This window comes from Rhinoraja longicauda, chromosome 14 (assembly GCF_053455715.1).
Source record: "Rhinoraja longicauda isolate Sanriku21f chromosome 14, sRhiLon1.1, whole genome shotgun sequence".
In the NCBI taxonomy this organism is placed as follows: domain Eukaryota; kingdom Metazoa; phylum Chordata; class Chondrichthyes; order Rajiformes; family Arhynchobatidae; genus Rhinoraja; species Rhinoraja longicauda.
In genome coordinates, this window is record NC_135966.1 from 42,416,531 (window position 1) to 42,434,999 (window position 18,469).

At 43.7% G+C, this 18,469-nt stretch overlaps 1 protein-coding gene across 5 annotated transcripts in view; it reads right to left on the bottom strand.

Annotated features, from left to right (window-relative positions):
* Nucleotides 1–18,469, bottom strand: part of larp1 (La ribonucleoprotein 1, translational regulator) — a 100,739-nt gene that overhangs the window by 41,685 nt on the left and 40,585 nt on the right. For all 5 annotated transcript variants that reach the window (XM_078411769.1, XM_078411768.1, XM_078411772.1 and 2 more), the window contains exons 3-5: nt 16,067–16,126; nt 2,668–2,694; nt 2,173–2,344 (exon numbers count right to left, since the gene is read on the bottom strand). In XM_078411769.1, the coding sequence (XP_078267895.1) occupies nt 2,173–2,344; nt 2,668–2,694; nt 16,067–16,126 (259 nt within the window). The remainder of the gene's footprint in view (nt 1–2,172; nt 2,345–2,667; nt 2,695–16,066; nt 16,127–18,469) is intronic.

Here is an 18,469-nt window from a genome sequence, read left to right on the forward strand (position 1 = left end):
CTTGGGTCGGCCCACTGCGAACCTTTCACCGTCCGGAGCGGCCTGGAGTAGGCCGCGGGAGTTTCTCTGCCCGGCGGGGTCTTCAATGTCGGGAGCCCCGACCGCCCCGATGTGCAGCGGCAGCGTCTTCGCCTGCCCCGAATCGAGGGGCTTGGGTCGGCCCGCTGCGGACATTTCACCGTCCGGCGCGGCCTGGAACGTGGCAACTTCAACAGCCTGACCACGGGAGAAGACGGCAGGGAAGAGAAATGACATTCTGGCCTTCCATCACAGTGAGGAGGTGACTGGAGGAGACTCACTGTGATGGATGTTTCTTTTTTTTTCTTTTGTGTTGGTTGTGATTGTGTGTGAAATTGTTTATTTTTATTGCTCTATTGCTAGACTGTGGGTGATCTTTCATTTCACTGCACATCTTGTGTGTGCATGTGACAAATAGACTTGACTTGATAAAATATCCTTACATTTTCATTGATGAAATTAGCCTAAACCTTTTCACACCTTTGATCTCAGCTTTCTTAAGAAACATCCCATCCACCTTGAACGAGTCTCTCCTGCCACCAAATCAATTCTAATGGCTGAAGCTGATGTCCTTGCCAATGCATCACAGCCCTTGCCAAAGATTAACTGCTTTATCCTACTATTAAATCCTGATAATCACTAGTCCTTGGCATAGGGGATAATCCAGATTACCAATGATCTTTTTATGTATTTCCATCATTGGCAAAGTCTGCCTTTATGACCCATACCCAATTGTTGCTGAGATTATGGCCAATTCCGCCTGTGTGGTGTGCTTTGCTTTTTTAACCACCCTAAATCCCTGATCAACCTTTTTCTCTCCTGCATCAATTTGCAAACGTTCCCCTTTCTGACTGGGGTCTTGAACCGAGACATTGTTTTTCTTTCATGGCTGCCTGCCTGCCTGAGCTGCCGAGTGCTTCCAGGATTTTCTGCTTCTGTCACCCTACACAGTACTCTGCAGCCTCTGCAATGTTCTTTACCTGGTCACAGAGGCACCAGATACCTGGGCACTGGAGATAATCTGCATTTAGTGACGATGAACAAGTCATAGACGTCCAAAGAACAATAGCAATAGAGCTGCTGCCTCACAGCGCCAGAGACCCAGGTTTAATCCTGACCTCGGGTGCTGTATGCACAGTTTGTACGTTCTCCCTATGACCGCATGGGTTTTCTCCGGGTGCTCCGGTTTTCTTCCACATCGCAAAGATGTGCAAGTTTGTAGGTTAAATGGCACTGGTAAATTGCCCCTTGCGTGTAGGATGCAAAAGCGGGATTACTTCAAACTAGTGTATGTGTGATCGATGGTCAGAATGGACTCGGTGGGCAAAGGGCCCATTTCCACTTTGTATCTCTAAACTACCTGTTCTTTGAAAGAGGCTATATCATATTATATCGTCACCAAAGAGCTGAACAGGCCTCTATTTAACATTTCTTCAGAAAGACAGCATCTCCAATACTCCCCAGAGGGGAGTCACTTTGAACCTCTAACTCCGACCCAGGCAAGAATATGACGGACACTATTGGAAAGGATTTGTACCATATCTCTCATGAAATAGCATATCATGGGTGCAGAAAATTGCTGTCAAATCTGTTATCCGTGCCTTACTAAATGACACAACATCTGAACCTATCAGAACCACACCTCTACCTTGGTATATGCTTCATACACTCAACTTTATTCTCCAAATCTAAATGGAGCACCACTTCCTTTCTTGAGACATGTACGGAGTCAGAAATGAAAAGCAAAATTTATAGATGCTGGAAATCTGGCATAATAACAGAAATAGTACATTGCTGGAGTAACTCAACCGGTCAGTCAGCATCTCTGGAGAACGTGAATAGGTGAAGTTTCTTCCTGAAGGGGCTGAAGGATCCCAACACGAAATGTCACCCACCAGTGTTCTCCCGAGGTGCTGCATGAACAGCAGAGTTACTCCAGCACTTTGTGCCCTTTTGTGTAAACCAGCATCTGCAGCTCCTGGTTTCTACAGAAAAAGCTGGCATTGCTCAGCAGGTCAGGCTGCATCTGCGGAGACAGAAACAACATCCAGACCGATGACTGCTCATCAGAATGCAGAGAGAGAAAACATATCCTTTTCTGTACACCAACCACCCACACGCCACAAACTACTCCAATTTAAATCAATGCAATACCTTTTCTCTTCTGTGCAGACTTTTGTGAATCCTCGTCAGCACTGCGCTCCTCTGGGGACTCGTCTGACTTGGCTCGCTGATTCTCTTTGCTCTCACTGCTGTCGCATTTCTCAGGCCGTTCCTTTCTTGTGAGTGGCTTTTTGTTCTGCTGTGGTTTACTGTTTTGTGGATGCTGCAACACAACAGTATGAAGATGATTTAGAAATGTCTATATGCCTTTTTGCCCCTTATCAATCTCCACCCCTCCCAGTTCCTAACTTGCTGAGCTTAGGTTTCCACATTTATCCCTGGTGGCTCATTCTTAGTCAAGCCCACCTTTCAGACAATCACCCCCACCACCCCCCAAACAAAAATGCATTCAGCAGCAGAAACTCTGGGTGACGTCACCCTCTCTGTTATTGACAACTAAGTTTCCATAAGATGAAGCTAACTGAATCAAATGTGATTCATTTCCAGCACTGACATTCACATTCTCCAATTCTCGCAATGACTCACCTCAGGGGAAATAACTGGCTCCCACGTCTGAAAAATAAGAACAGAGAATTTAAAGAGCAGATAATGAATGCATAACACACTAAGTATAAATAGAACGCCATTGAACTATAGTAGCCCAACTTCATTTTTTGAAGTGGACATCCAGATTTTTGTTGGTGATGACGATATGATTTCTGCTGGATTACTGACTGCCTGAACAACAGTGTAAAGAGAGAGGTATCATCTCACCGAGTATCTGAATAACAAAGTGCGACTGATTAACTGGAAAAACAGGAAGTGACAGACATGTCAAGGTAACAATTTGATTTATTTAATTTGCATGTTAAAAATTTAACAATTATTGGAATAGGAAATGATGAAATGCAACATTTTGGCCAAAGCACAGAATATAAAAAGGGACATAATGCCAGATCAGTACTGAACATTATCAGCGAATCATACAACACAGAAATAGGCCCGAGTGACCTACCGAGTCGATGTGGAACATGTATACCTACACCAATCCTACACACCTGCATTAGGCCCACATCACTCTACGCCTTCTCTATTCAAGGACCTATTGGAATATCATCTAAACGTTGTAATTGTATCTGTCTCTATCCCCTCTGCTGGCAGCTTGTTACGGATATTCCGCACCCTGTCCATGAACAATTTGCTCCTCAGATCTTTGTTAAATTTCGTTGGTTTCACCATAAATCTGTGCCTTTGAGTCATAATCAGACAGGATGGAAACAGACCAAGATGCCCCATCTACGCTAGTTGCATTTGCCTATGTTTGGCCCACATCCTAGCAAATCTTTCCTATCCATGTACCTGTCCAAATATCTTTTAAATGTTGTCAATGTACCTGCTGCAACTACATCAACTGGCAGCTAGTTCCATATAACCACCCCCCCCCGCCGTGTGACAAAGTTGCCCTTCGGGTTCCTGAATCTTTCTCCTTGCACCAGAAAACTGTTCTTGAATCCCTCACAAAGTACAGGTGTTCGGCAAAACATTTGGTCTTGTTGATGTAGAGGAGCCCACCCCAAATGTGATAGATGAGGTTGGAAGAGGTGCACGTGAACCTATGTCTCACCTGGAGACAGTCAACAATTTCTGCACGGGGGCAGGAGGCAGCTGTGATGAGGTGGTTGATGTGACAGAGAAAGAGTTGGGGCATGTTGCTGGAGTTCATTTGGAACAAGTATTCAATATAACCAGCAAAAAGACAGGTGCAGATTATACCTTTGACTTGATGAAAAAGAGAGGAATCAAAATGTCGTTAAGGATGAGGACCAGTTCTACCAGGTGGAGGAGGGTGTTTTGAGATAATGAAGGCCGAGGAATTGGAAGTTATTGAAGTGGTGAAGAGCATGTGACAAGTCTCAGATGAAGGTTGGAAAGGTTTGGGCAAGGGGGGAACAAATAGAAGAGATATTTGGAGATGTGTTTGGTGGAGAACGAGCAGGCAAAACCAATGGGTCCGCCACGGCAGTCCTGCTTATAAATTTTAGGAAGGCGATAGATACAGACAGTGCAGGATTGGGGAACCAAGGTTGGTAGCTGTGGAAGGAAGATTGCCAGAAATTCCCTCCACAGATGCCACCTGATCGGCTGAGATTCTCCTGCACTTTGTATTTTGCTGAAGATTCCAGCTTCTGCGTTTTCTTGTATTCCTAGATCCCTCTTCTTCACAACAATCCTCTGGAGCCCTAAAGCTACTGTTAAAGTCCTGCCCTGGTTTAGCTTTCCCAAAATGCAACATCTCACACTAATTTGAATTAAACTCCTTTTACCGTTCCTATTCATGATAACCATCTTAATTGTCTACTATAACTCCTTTTTTGATGCTATCTATAAATGTGCTAGACATATCGTGTCCATTCTCATCCAAATTGTTGACTTAATGACAAACAACAATGTGCCCACCACCAACTCCCAAGGCACACTAGTCATTGGCCCCCAGTCCAAATAACAATCTTTCACCAATGAGCTCTGCTTCTAATCATTAAGACAATTCTGCATCCAGTTATCGAGCTCTCTCCCTGGATCTCATGAGACCTCACCTTCCAGAATAGCCTCCCATGTAATACCCTATCAAAGGCATTGTTGAAGTCCATATAAAGTACTTCTTTGGCCTGAAGATAGACACACAAAGCTGGAGTAACTCAGCGGGACAGACAGCATTTCTGGAAAGAAGGAATGGGTGACGTTTCGGGTCAAGATCCTTCTTCAGACTGGCCCTGTCTTCGTTAACCTTCTTGGTAACTCTCGTTGTTACAAAAACCCATAATCTTCCACAAAACCACGCTGTCTTCCCTTTCCCAAGGCTTTCCAAATGCACGTGTATCTTATCCCCCATAATCCTCTCCAGTATCCACAGATGTTAGTGATACAGTTGATAATTCACGTTTATGTTTCTAAATGGAGGCAAAACATCAGCCAGCCTTCCTGCACCTCATCTATGGCTAATCCATATGATTCATATATCTCAGCCAGCACACCGACAGTTAAAGAGTTGTAACCTGTCAAACTATTGATCACAAAAGGGAAGTAGGATTAATCTGAAGGGTTTTTCCTGATGCAAACAGGGAGTAAATGACCTTCTCCTGCTATACCGATGATCCTAGGAAATGTAACAGTCAATAAATTCCACCAGAATTCCACCAGCAGCATTGAGATGGCCATAATATAATGTCAGCACCTTTGACTGAATGATAGGGCACAGAGAAGACAGATGAGTAATCCAGACACCTGAAGTCAAGTCCCACCATGGCAACTTTGCAATTTAAATGCAGTTTACAATCTGAAATATCCAGAATAATAATGGCAAGAAGCTTTGGTAATGACCACAAAATCACTAGATTGTTACAAAATATATATCTTTCAGTGATGTTCCTCAGTGAAGAAAAGTGGTGCATTTTTAAATATTATCAAAATGACCAAGCAATCTCAAGGGCAATTAGGAATGGACAATAAATGCTGGCCTTGCCAAGATCTCAAAAAATGAATAAATAAAAGGAACACTGACTAAGACAAAAGGAAAAATACTCCTGCTGTACTCCCAGTGATGCTATTGGATTTTTTGCATTTACCTGTAGGGTAACATTGCACTGGAAGTCAGCTCTCTCATATCACTGGCCTTTCAATGCCATTTTATAGCAAAGGTAGATAGATTTTTGATAAGCAAAGCAGTGAAACGGCAGTTGTTGCAGGTAGAAGGAAAATGGAGTTGAGGTTACAATGACATCAACCGCTATATTAATGACTGGTGATGCAGGTCAGAAGTCTAAATGGGCCATTCCTGCTCCTAATTAAGATGTTCACAAAATCTTTTAAATGTTGAGAATTAATCCAAACAGGCTACTGCCAACAATACGATGAAAACAATTTAGGAATAATAATAGCCACTTTCTGTATCGGCTTGCCAGCATATGTTAAAAAGAACATAAGAAATACATTAGGTGCTATATCTCCTTACATCTTTCCATCATTTAACAAGACTGTGGCTGATCTAATCTTGGTCTCATCTTTAATCGCCTCTGTAATCCCATAATCCTTGATTCATCTGCAAACCAAAGCATGTCTACTTGCTCTTAAATATATCCAATAATCTCGGGTAGAGAATTCCAAAGGTTTATAACCCTAATTAAGTATATTGCCCATCTCTCCTAAATGGGCAGGCGCTTATTCTAAAAATATCTCCTCTAGCTTTACATTACCCCACATTGGAAACAATCTCACAGAATGTGTTCTCCGTTTTGGTACTAAACTCCAACGAGTATAGACACAACCTGCATCCTTCCTCCTACAACCATCTCATGAACAAGCCTGGTCAATTTTCTTGAAAATGCCTCAAATTTAAATCTATCCTCCTTTAATATGAAGTACTGTGTCCAGTTTTGGTGGTCACACTACAGGGATGATCCAGTATCAACAGAGAGAATTTATGAGAGATTCACCAGGACATTGTGTGGAATGAAGGAGTCTTTATACTTGAAGACCTACAGTCTACAGGGTTACTGAGCGAGCACTTAGAAGTAGGATGGTCTGAGAAACTGTGTTTTGGTTAGCATGGATATGTCTGTATAATCTCTGGATACTGTAACCTCTACAATATAGAATCAATATTAATTCTCTTTACTAACCCCTGGAATACTATAACTTTCAAAGTATCACGATGACACTCACTGACCTGTTCATATTTTCTCTCTGCTTTAAAGAAATTTCCACATTGCTGATGTCGAACTCACTTTGACCATAATACCATAGAAAACTCACATCCCAGGAAGCCATTTGACCTTGTGCCTCATGACATTTAGTAATGGGCTCCAGGTCTGCCCCATCCAACACTATAGCCTTGCATGGCACGCTCAGCACATGCACACCTAAATTGTTGATAAAGCCAAGCAGTGCTGGAAACGCTGAGCAGATACACTCACTCATTCAGGATCAGTGAGGCTGGCCAACGACCACTCGCATCCACTCACTGATTTTCTCTTCACATCAGTTCCTTTCCTGGTACAGCTTTTATTAATTTTCTTCTTACGAAAGATTCAGATTACAAGCAGTGGAATAAGCCCTGTCTTAACTCGGGGACTGCCTGTACTTTGATATATATTGTGTCACTAGCTCGTTCAGGAGCTGCCACCAGCAAGCCAGGCGCTTGCTTGCTCTCGATGGAACCTCCCAATGCTGCTTGTGAACCATGCACACACTGACATCCAGAGGCAAAAAAGGGTACTGCATGATCAGAAAAAGAATGCTGCAAACACTCAGCAGTTCACTGGATTAGGTTGGGATTGATTCACAGAACAGAATTTAGGGACAGGTCCTTCGCCCCACAGTATTGTTGCGTGCAATTCCTTGTACCCACTGGTTTGCAGGTTAATTGGCCTCTATAAATTGCTCTAGTATAAAGGGAGTGAATGCGAAAGTGTGATAACACAGAACTATTGTGAATGGGCAGTGTGGACTCATTGGCTGAATGATCTGTTACCATGTTGTACTCGAAACGTAAACTAAACGCTGCTGAAACATTGCTATCGTATCTGCTTTAGCACCTTCGGTCCAGTGCCTATCACTTTCTGCAAAATCATCTTTAAACTTTACCCCTCTCACTGTAAACCTATATGCCCTCTAGTATTTGACATTTCCACCCTGGAAAAAAAGGCTCTGCCTACCCAATCTAGGCCTCTAATATATGTGTACTGAGACAATAGACAATAAGTGCAGGAGTAGGCTATTTGGCCCTTCGAGCTAGCACTGCAGTCAAGTAGTACTCGACAGTACTTGACTACTGTCAAGTAGTCCCTCAGCATGCAATGCTCCAAGTCTGCAAAAAGCTTTCCTTATGGCTAATACTCTCTAATCCAGACAACACCCTTCTGCACCCTTTCCAAAGCCTGCACATCCTTGCTGTAAGGCAGTGACCAGAACATCAAAACTGCAACTGTGGTCGAGCCAAAGTTTTATGAAACTGATTCAAGGTTGGGGGAGGGTGCGGGCATAACTGCGGCACAGGATTTCAATGCAGGTAGATGTATGGTCATCCACTCTGGGATAAAATAGAATGATTCAAGCATTAAGTGGGTCTGCACAGGGATGGCTGGTAGACTGCTGCCTCACAGCATAGAAACCCGGGTTTGATCTTGACCTTGAATACTATCTGTGTGAAGTTTCCATTCTCCTGTAACCGCATGGGTTTCCTCAGGGTGCTCTGGTTTCCTCCCATGTCCCAAAGACAGGCGGATTTGTAGATTAATTGGCCCCTGTAAATTGCTCCTAGTGTGTAGGGTACAAATGTCAAAGACTGGAGGACTCAACTTTAAGGTGAAAGAGACAAAGTTTAAAGGAGATATGCAGGACAATTAAAAAAGTGTTTTTTTTTTCTGAAGGTGCCTGGAATACGCTACTAGGGGGGTGGAGGAGGCAGTTATGATAGTGGCATTTAAGATGCTTTTAGATAGGCACATGGAATTGCTGGGAATGGAGTGGTATTGATCATGTGCAGGCAGAGGAGATTAGTGTAGTTGGACATCATGTTCAGCTTACACATTGTGGGGCAAAGGGCCTTTTCCTGTGCTGGAAGTGTTGTAATTCCCTGCACTCCCTTTAGATTTAGAGATACAGCGCGGAAACAGGCCCTTCGGCCCACCGAGTCCGCGCCGCCCAGCGATCCCCACACATTAACACTACCCTACACACACTAGGGACAATTTTTACATTTACCCAGTCAATTAACCTACATACCTGTACGTCTTTGGAGTGTGGGAGGAAACCGAAGATCTCGGAGAAAACCCACGCAGGTCACGGGGAGAACGTACAAACTCCGTACAGACGGCGCCCGTAGTCAGGATCGAACCTGAGTCTCCGGCGCTGCATTCACTGTAAGGCAGCAACTCTACCGCTGCGCCACCGTGCCAACATTGCAGGACCTTATCTTCTTTCCTATCCATGTCAATGGTTCCAATGTGGACCACAACCTCTGGCTGCTCACCCTGTCCCCTGAGAATGTTTATGATAGTTAATTACATAAATTGAAATCTCTTGAGACACTGATACCCGAGGACCAAACCACCAATTATTTAAAGCTGCCAACTTGAAAAGATCTTATTTTGTGCCTTAACATTCCTCCCTGCTACTTAACCAATCCCCAACCTGTCTCAATCTCGTGACTACCTTTTGTGTGGTATTACATACTATTGGGAATAAACTCGGAAGGGGAACGCGACCCCACTCATGGGATATTCTCATTTCAACATGCCGGATCAACAACTTCAGGGAAATTGATACAATTACTACTTACATCACATCTTCATCCATTTTTCCTTTTGAAATCTCCAATTTTTGTCTTGCACCATCATCCTGCTTTGACTTCTAATTGCTCCTGTGCACTATCCTATTATAGAGCACCCAGTGGAAACCCATACTGTCAGGGAGAACGTGCAAACTCCAAACAGACATCACCCCTTTTTCACCACCTTAAAACTAGTTTATTTCTTACTTTTCAATTTTGGTGTAGTCATCAGTTTGAAATATTGTACCTGTCTAATAAGCAATTCAAGTATTTTTTAAGTCCTTGTTCAGACATTGTACATCCATTATTTTGCTTCTAGGGACATGCAAACAGTACATAAGCTGCCAGAGAAGGGATGGGGCTGATTTGCGACAAAGTTGTAATCTATGCATGCAGGCAGATGGCATAAATGGAATAGAAACAAAAAATATGTGCAGGAGTAGGCCATTCGGCTCTTCGAGTCAGCACTGCCATTCAATACGATCATGGCTGATCATCTAAAATCAGTACCCCGTTCCTGCTTTTTCCCCAAATCCCTTGATTCCTTATTAGGTGAAGGGCCTATAAGTACTCTTGTAGGCCCTTCACCAAGCAAGGGTGCACTTCTCAGAAGCTTTGTAGGAGAGAAAGGAGAACAATGATTTGGGTGCAAACAGTTATTAGAGGGGCTGGCTATGCTTAAACAGATCACCCCATGCAGATGGGATGTCCCCTGTGTGACTGGATTGAGAAGTGCAACAAGGAGGTTAGTTGCAAAAGGGCTTGCCATGATCTTCCAAACTTCCGACGTGGGAGATGCCATTAAAGTATTTTTGTTCAAAAGATGCTGGGGTATGCCTGACATTCAATTTAAGCCCAGTAACAAGGAATCTTTTATAAATAATATTAAAGGGGAAAATTGGCCACAATTAGTTTTGATGCATACAGAGAGAAGGTTAAAAACAAACTGTATTTAACTACTTAAACAGATTTTCTGATGAAGTAATGGAGATCAATGAAACAAAAGCAGATGAGTAAGAAGGAACTGCAGATGCTGGTTTAAACAGAAGACACAAAAACCTTGAGTAACTCAGCGGGACAGGCAGCATCTCTGGAGAGAAGGAATGGGTGACGTTTCAGGTCAAGACCCTTCTTCAGACAAACACTGATGTTTGTTCACAGAGTTTTTCAGCAAGCACTTTACTAAGTTCAAATAAAGGCTGGCAAGCAAACCCAAGGCCTGCAGAAGAGTCACTGACTCAAGGATAGGATATTGGTCGAAGGACAGAAAATAGAGTATTGGTAAACATTGCTTTTCACAATGGAGGTTGATATTCAGCTATGTTGAGAAGCAATACAGATAAATGGCACAATTCTTCAAGGTGCACAGGAACAGAAATATCTGGGTGCATGTGTATGAATCTTTGAAAATGAAAAGACATGACAGACATCAGTAATAGAATGGCACCCTGGGATTCATTAGAAACAGCACAGAGCATAAAAGCAGGAAGATTATATTAAACGTTTAAAAAAACACTGGTTCGGACAGAATACTGCATTTAAGGGAGAAGTGAAGGTCTAACAGAGAGCGCTCAAAACATCACTGAAACAACTTCGGAAATAGACAATAGGCAATAGGTCCAGGAGTAGGCCATTTGGCCCTTCGAGCCAGTACTGCCATTCACTGTGATCATGGCTGATCATCCACAATCAGTACCCTGTTCCTGCCTGCTCCCCATATCCCTTGACTCCGCTATCTTTAAGAGATCGATCTAACTCTCTTGAAAGTATCCAGAGAATCGGCCTCCGCTGCCTTCTGAGGCAGAAAATTCCACAGATTCACAACTCTCTGGGTGAAAAAGTTTTTCCTCGTCTCCGTTCTAAATGGCCTACCCCTTATTCTTAAACTGCGGCCCCTGCTTCTGGACACCACCAACATTGGGAACATGCTTCCTGCCTCTAGCGTGTCCAATCCCTTAATAATCTTATACTTTTCAATAAGTTCCCCTCTCATCCATCTAAGTTCCAGGGTATACAAGCCCAGTCGCTCCATTCTTTCAACATATGACAGTCCTGCCATCCTGGGAATTAACCTCTGAATCTACGCTGCACTCCCTCAAGAGCACAAATGTCTTTCCTCAAATGTGGAGACCAAAACTACACATAATACTCCAGGTGTGGTCTCACCAGGGCCCTATACAACTGCAGAAGGACCTCATAGCATCCTCCTCACAGTTCACACTGCCACCCAGCTTTATGTCATCTGCAAATTTGCTAATGTTACTTTTAATCCCTTCATCTAAATCATTAATGTATATTGTAAATAGCTGCGGCCCCAGCACCGAGCCTTGCAGTACCCCACTAGTCACTGCCTGCCATTCTGAAAGGGTCCCATTAATTCCTACTCTTTGTTTCCTGTCTGCCAACCAATTTTCTATCCATGTCAGTACCCTACCCCAATACCATGTGCTCTAATTTTGCCCACTAATCTCCTATGTGGGACTTTATCAAAGGCTTTCTGAAAGTCCAGGTACACTACATCCACTGGCTCCCCCTTGTCCATTTTACTTGTTACATCCTCAAAAAATTCCAGAAGATTAGTCAAGCATGATTTCCCCTTCGTAAATCCATGCTGAATCGGACTGATCCTGTTACTGCTATCCAAATGTGCCGCTATTTCATCTTTTATAATTGACTCCAGCATCTTCCCCACCACATCAGTTATCCCACTGATGTCAGGCTAACTGGTCTATAATTCCCTGTTTTCTCTCTCCCTCCATGCTTAAAAAGTGGGATAACATTAGCTACCCTCCAATCCACAGGAACTGACCTTAAATCAAAAGAACATTGGAAAATGATCACCAATGTTTCCGCGATTTCTAGAGCCACCTCATTGAGTACCATGGGATGCAGACCATCAGGCCCAGGGGATTTATCAGCCTTCAGTCCCATCAGTCTACCCAATACTATTTCCTTCCTAATGTGAATTTCCTTCAGTTCTTCTGTCGCCCGAGGTCCTCTGGCCACTAATACATCTGGAAGATTGTTTGCGTCTTCCTTAGTGAAGACAGATCCAAAGTACCTGTTCAACTCGTCTGCCATTTCCTTGTTCCTCATAATAAATTCACCTGTTTCTGTCTTCAAGGGACCCACATTAGTCTTAACTATTTTTTTCCTCTTCACATACCTAAAGAAGCTTTTACTATCCTCCTTTATATTCTTAGCTAGCTTACCTTCGTTCCTACCTTCTCTCCTCGTATTGCCTTTTTAGTTATCTTCTGTTGTTCTTTAAAAGTTCCCCAATCCTCTGGCTTCCCGCTCATCTTTGCTATGTTATACTTCTTCTCTTTTATTTTTATACTGTCCTTAACTTCCCTTGTCAGCCACGGTCACCTCTTACTCCACTTAGAATCTTTCTTCCACTTTGGAATGAAATGGTCCAGCATCTTCTGGATTATTCCCAGGAATACCTGGCTTTGCTGTTCCACCGTCATTCCTGCTAGAGTCCCTTTCCAGTCAGCTCCTCCCTTCTGCCTCCAGTCCCCTTTGCTCAACTGTAATACTGATACTTCCGATTTTCCCTTCTCTCTCTAAAATTGTAGATTAAAACTTATATTATGGTCACTACCTCCTAATGGCTCCTTTACCTTGAGTTCCCTTATCAAATCCGGTTCATTACACAAAACTAAATCCAGAATTGCCTTCTCCCTGGTGGGCTCCAGTACAGGCTGTGCTAAGAATCCATCTCGGAGGCACTCTACAAACTCCCTTTCTTGGGGTCCAGTACAAACCTGATTTTCCCAGTCTACCTGCATGTTGAAATCTCCCATAATCACAATCACAACAATACTTTATTAGCCAAGTATATTTTGCAACATACGAGGAACTTCATTTGCCATACAGTTATAACAATAAAAAGCAACAGGACACACAAAATGCATTTTAACATGAACATCCACCACAGTGACTCCTCCACATTCCTCATCGTGATGGAAGGTGAAAAGAAATTCAATCTCTCCCTTCTTTGTCCTCCAGCGGCCGGGGGTCTCTAACCTTCCGTTGATGGGATGATCTTGGCTCCCATAGCCGGCAGCGGGCCTTCCTCGTCGGGGGCGATCAAGCTCTTACATGGGCGGGGATTTCAGCTCCACTGCGTCAGCATTGGCGATCTACCCCGGGTTGGGACCAGTCGAACATCGTGCTGCTTTTGGAGCTCCCAACCGGTCACAACCCGAGACTGCGAGCTCTGCGATGGTAAAGTCCGCAGGCCACGGTTGGAGCGTCGATCCCAGGCAAGGGATCGCACGCTCAGATGGTAAGTCCACACCCCACGGTGGCTCAAAGTCAGTCCCAGGCAAGGCCTCCAGCTCCACGATGTCAGGCTGCAGAGCGACCAGAGATACGCCCCACAAAACAATTGCATTTTCGGCAAAGTAAGAGATTGAAAAAAACCATCGTAGCATTACCTTTGCTACATGCCAATTGTAACTCTTGATTCAACTTGCACCCTATATCCAGGCTACTGTTTGGGGGCCTGTAGATAACTCACTCCCATTGGGGTCTTTTTACCCCTACAATTCCTCAGTTCTATTCATACGGACAAAATTGCAGATTCGAGAATCTGGGCTGCCCTCCCTGGAACAAATAAGATTGAGAGGAGTCATGGTGAAGGTGTGCATAATTATTCAGCATACACGTGGGTTCCTCCAAACCTGTCCTATCCATGTACCTGTCTAACTGTTTTGTGAATGTTGGGATTGTCCTTGCCTCAACTATCCCCTCTGGCAGCTTGTTCCATACACACACCACTTTGTGTGAAAAAGTCACCCCTCAGATTCCTATTAAATCTTTTCCATTTCACCTTAAACCTATGTCATCTGGTCCTCGATTCACTTACTCTGGACAAGAGACTGTGCGTCTACTCGATCTATTCCTCTCATGATTTTATACACATCCTTCTGCACTCCAAGGAATAGAGTCCCAGCCTAATCAACCTCTCCCTATAACTCACACCCTCTATTCCTGGCAACATCCTCCTAAATCCTCTCTGTACCCTTTCCAGCTTGATAACAACTTTCCTATAGCATGGTGCCCAGAATTGAACACAATACTCTAAATGCAGTCTCATCAACTCCTTAAACAACTGCAACATGACTTCCCAACTTCTACACTCAATGCTCTGACCAATGAAGGCTGTAGGAGCCATTTATGCTTAATTCAGTTATTGTCATTGTGTTATGGCTATGTTTTAATATTTCTAGTTTATGTCTTTTTTGCCTGCTTGTGGGTGTGACTTAACGCGTAATGGGGAGTGTCTAGATGGGAGGAGGCTAGCGTGTCGACAGAGGTTGTGGGTCAGTTTAGACGCGGAGGATGGTGAGCATACAGTTCTTTACCACACGCGCTCGTACCATACGCTTGTATCATCTATATTTGTAAGAACCATATGGTAATAACTGCAAGAATTCTAGATATTGTTTGAAGAAGAAACAGTTGATAACGTACGGAAACTGATGAATTACTCTATGATTTGTGCTACTTTAATAAAACCAATTAATGAATAAAAGAAGTTTGGAAGATTCGTTTTGTCATATCAGGGTGCGACGTGTGCGTAAGCTATAACTACATTTCATCCCCGAGGCGTAATGGCTATCGAAGTGGGATTTTGAGATGGTATAGAAACTGCCATTACAAAGGCCAATGTGCCAAAAGCCTTTTTGATCACCCGATCTACTTGCGACTCCACCTTCAAGGAGCCATGCATCTGTACTCCTGGATCCCTCTGCTCTACAACACTACCCAGAGCCTTACCATTCACTGTGTAGGGCCTGCCCAAATTAGACTTCCCAAAATTCAACACCTCATTACTTTGTATTAAATTCTATCAACCATTCCTCAGCCCAACTGCCCAATCGATCAAGATCCTGCTGCAATTTTTCACAACCATTTTCACTATCTGCTAAACTACCCACTTTTGTATCATCTGCAAACATGCTACTCCTGCCATGTATGTTCTCATCCAAATCATTGATATAGATGACAAACAGTAACGGGCCAAGCACCGAACCCTGAGGCACACCACTAGTCACAGGCCTCCAGTCCGAGAAGCAACCTTCCATCATCACCCTCGGCTTCCTTCCATGAAGCCAATTTTCAATCCATTCAACTATCTCTCCTTGGATCCCATGCGATCTAACCTTCCAGAGCAGTCTACTTTGCTCTTTACCTCGTTACCTCGTTACCTCGAACATTGCCTACCTTGCGGTACCTTGTCAAATACTTTGCTGAAGTCCATATATACATCCACAGCTCTGCCCTTATCGACCTTTTTAGTCGCGTTTTCAAAAAACTCAGATTTGTGAGACACGACCATCATACTATCCTTAATTAATCCTTGTCCATCCAAATGCCTGTATATCCTATCCTTCAGAATACTCTCTCTGGTAACTTTCCAACTACACATGTTAAGCGCAATGGCCAAAGGTTGCCAGCAATTTGCCTGCAGCCCTTCTTGAATAGAGACACAACATTTACCATTATCATTCTATGATATCTCATGATTTGACCATTGAAATCAAGTTTAATTTTTCGTCTGACCAATTCTTGACCAGTGAAAATAACAAATTCTGACAGTTTTACCTTGTTATTGATGATTTCACCAGGAGTGGGCCAGTTGGTGGCGTCACCAAAATCGCTGACCTGCAACAGAGAACATCTGCATCAGCCTTTGCAAAAATAGAGGAAAGCTTATTTTCTTACAATGAACAATATTCGTCCATAATTTTGCTACATTAATGAGATTATCAAACTCCATAATGGCACATTCCTGATGAAATAATAATCTCGTTCACATATGGAAAGGGTCTCATGGCACTAACAGTCAACCTGAACTGGACGGATATTGAACCATTGGATTTACCGTGACATAGAACCCACGAAGTCCTAGTTGGCAACAACCAATTGCATTGACAAAGCAGCTTTTCAGGGGGAAGCAGTTATCCGACACAGAAGCTGAATTGGTATCTCTTGAATTCAACGCAGAGCAGTCAGGACTGAGATCTACACCAGCATCAGTGCCGCATGCAACCCCACCCCATCGCCAAGTAACTCTCACTCTCTAACCCCCCCAGTACAAGTAAATGTTGTCTGACCATCATCACCTCTTCCCATCCCTAATGCAGAGGTCCCACCCAGCCTTCCCAGCATGATGATGGACAAGAGACATGCTCCTCTGCCCATTTTATTAATAATCCATCACAAACTAACTCAACATTTACCATTTCTGGGATCCCACTCTCCCACTGGACTGCTGCATTTCCCGTATGCAACACCGACAACTCAATGATCAGCTTTCATGTTGAGCATGACAAAGGTGAGCACCCACTTGTCAACGGCAACAGGCACTTACCTCCCCTCACACAACCAGAGGACCATCAGCACCCCAAGCCAGCTTAACTCCCCCCACCACCCCCATTAGAGGGTCCTTACCCTTATCTCCCACAAACTTTCAGGACTCCCAGCCTTTCAGCTCCATCAGAGCACACTCCTGTCCTATCAAAAATACAATTCTGCACCCTCAACCCTGTAGTACACTCTGTGCTGCATCACCCAACACACAGTCCTATTGTAGGTGCCTAATTACCCACACAACTCCTTCACTTGCACCTATACCTCAGAGACTCTAACTCAACATTACCCGTTCATTGCCACTGGCCATGAGCCCCACAAACTATTCCTGGCCCAAGACCTCACTAACTTGACCACGGATTTTGCACTCGAGTAGGGTGACCCGAGTTGATTTTGAGATGGCTGAAAGCTGCACTTTAAGATAAGGTTAGAGATAACCAGTGCACACAAATCGGTAACATGCAGAGGGAAAATGGGTGTAAAAACTCAATTTGCAAGTCAGTAACCTGAGAGTCATGCCTGTTCAAACTCTTATCGTGGTTAAAAAGTCAAGAATTCATATTGAATTCCATAGATCTGCAAATCCACCAATGAGCTTCTCTGGGGCAGAAGTTAAAGCTCTCTGGAAAATACAACACACTGTTTCCAGAAGTACCTCCCCACAACTTTGAACCACAAGGGCAAAGGTGTATATCAAACTAGTTCTGTTCATGGCCCAAGCCCACCCATGTCCCTGTAACGTGCAGACAGTAAAGCTGCTACAGGTTTTCTGCCCATTGCATCTGGCAATTTGAAAGCTACAGGGCTAATTTTAGCTCCACAGGAATTCAATGACGACAGGTTGGTGAAAGCAAAAGATAGTAAATGACATACTCAGTAAATAAGCAGAATGATTTCCAGCAGCACAGGAACAATTTAGCTTTCCGAGAGGAGAGCTGTGAGGCTGCAGCAGAGTTCAGTTCACCTGTAAACTAGGCAAGTCTAAATACTGGCATCAGCAGTGGAGATGTAAAACCAGTATTGCAATCAACAACTGCTTCTGGACAATCTTCCCCAAAACCTAAGTTCACATTTTGTGGTTAAAATGCATAAATTCCTTGCCTTGACACTCAGATTTGGTCAGCGACAACACCACGGCACCAGGCGGCTCTGCACTGTACATCGCACAGCCAATTCTTCAGCCAAGTTCCCTCTGTGCATAAAGGAATTTAAGAGCTTAAGTAGCTGCCTTCCAATGTTCTAAACAATTCACTTTAATTTGCCCAGATTGACTGCCAGGGAAAATAGCCGACTGGTCAGAGGGGGAGTGGTTTACTCTATAATCGGCAAAAGTCCAAATGTATTCATTGGAGAAACACCCACCCTCCATGCTGCATGAAGATGTCCGAAGCCTAAAACTGCACACTCAGGGGTCTGTGGATGGGTTTAAGTCACCTTGCTTTTAAACAATGCTTCTAGCATGCAGATCAATAACATTTCTTTACCAAAGCAAGTTGCCCAGAGACACGGAACACCTGGCCTCCAAAGAGAACAATGAATGAAGTATTTGGTGAAAAATATTGGCCGAAGGAAGGAAGACATAGGATGAAAGGTTTAGGTGGCAGAAAGCTGCTAACATGGTGAAGCAAAACAATC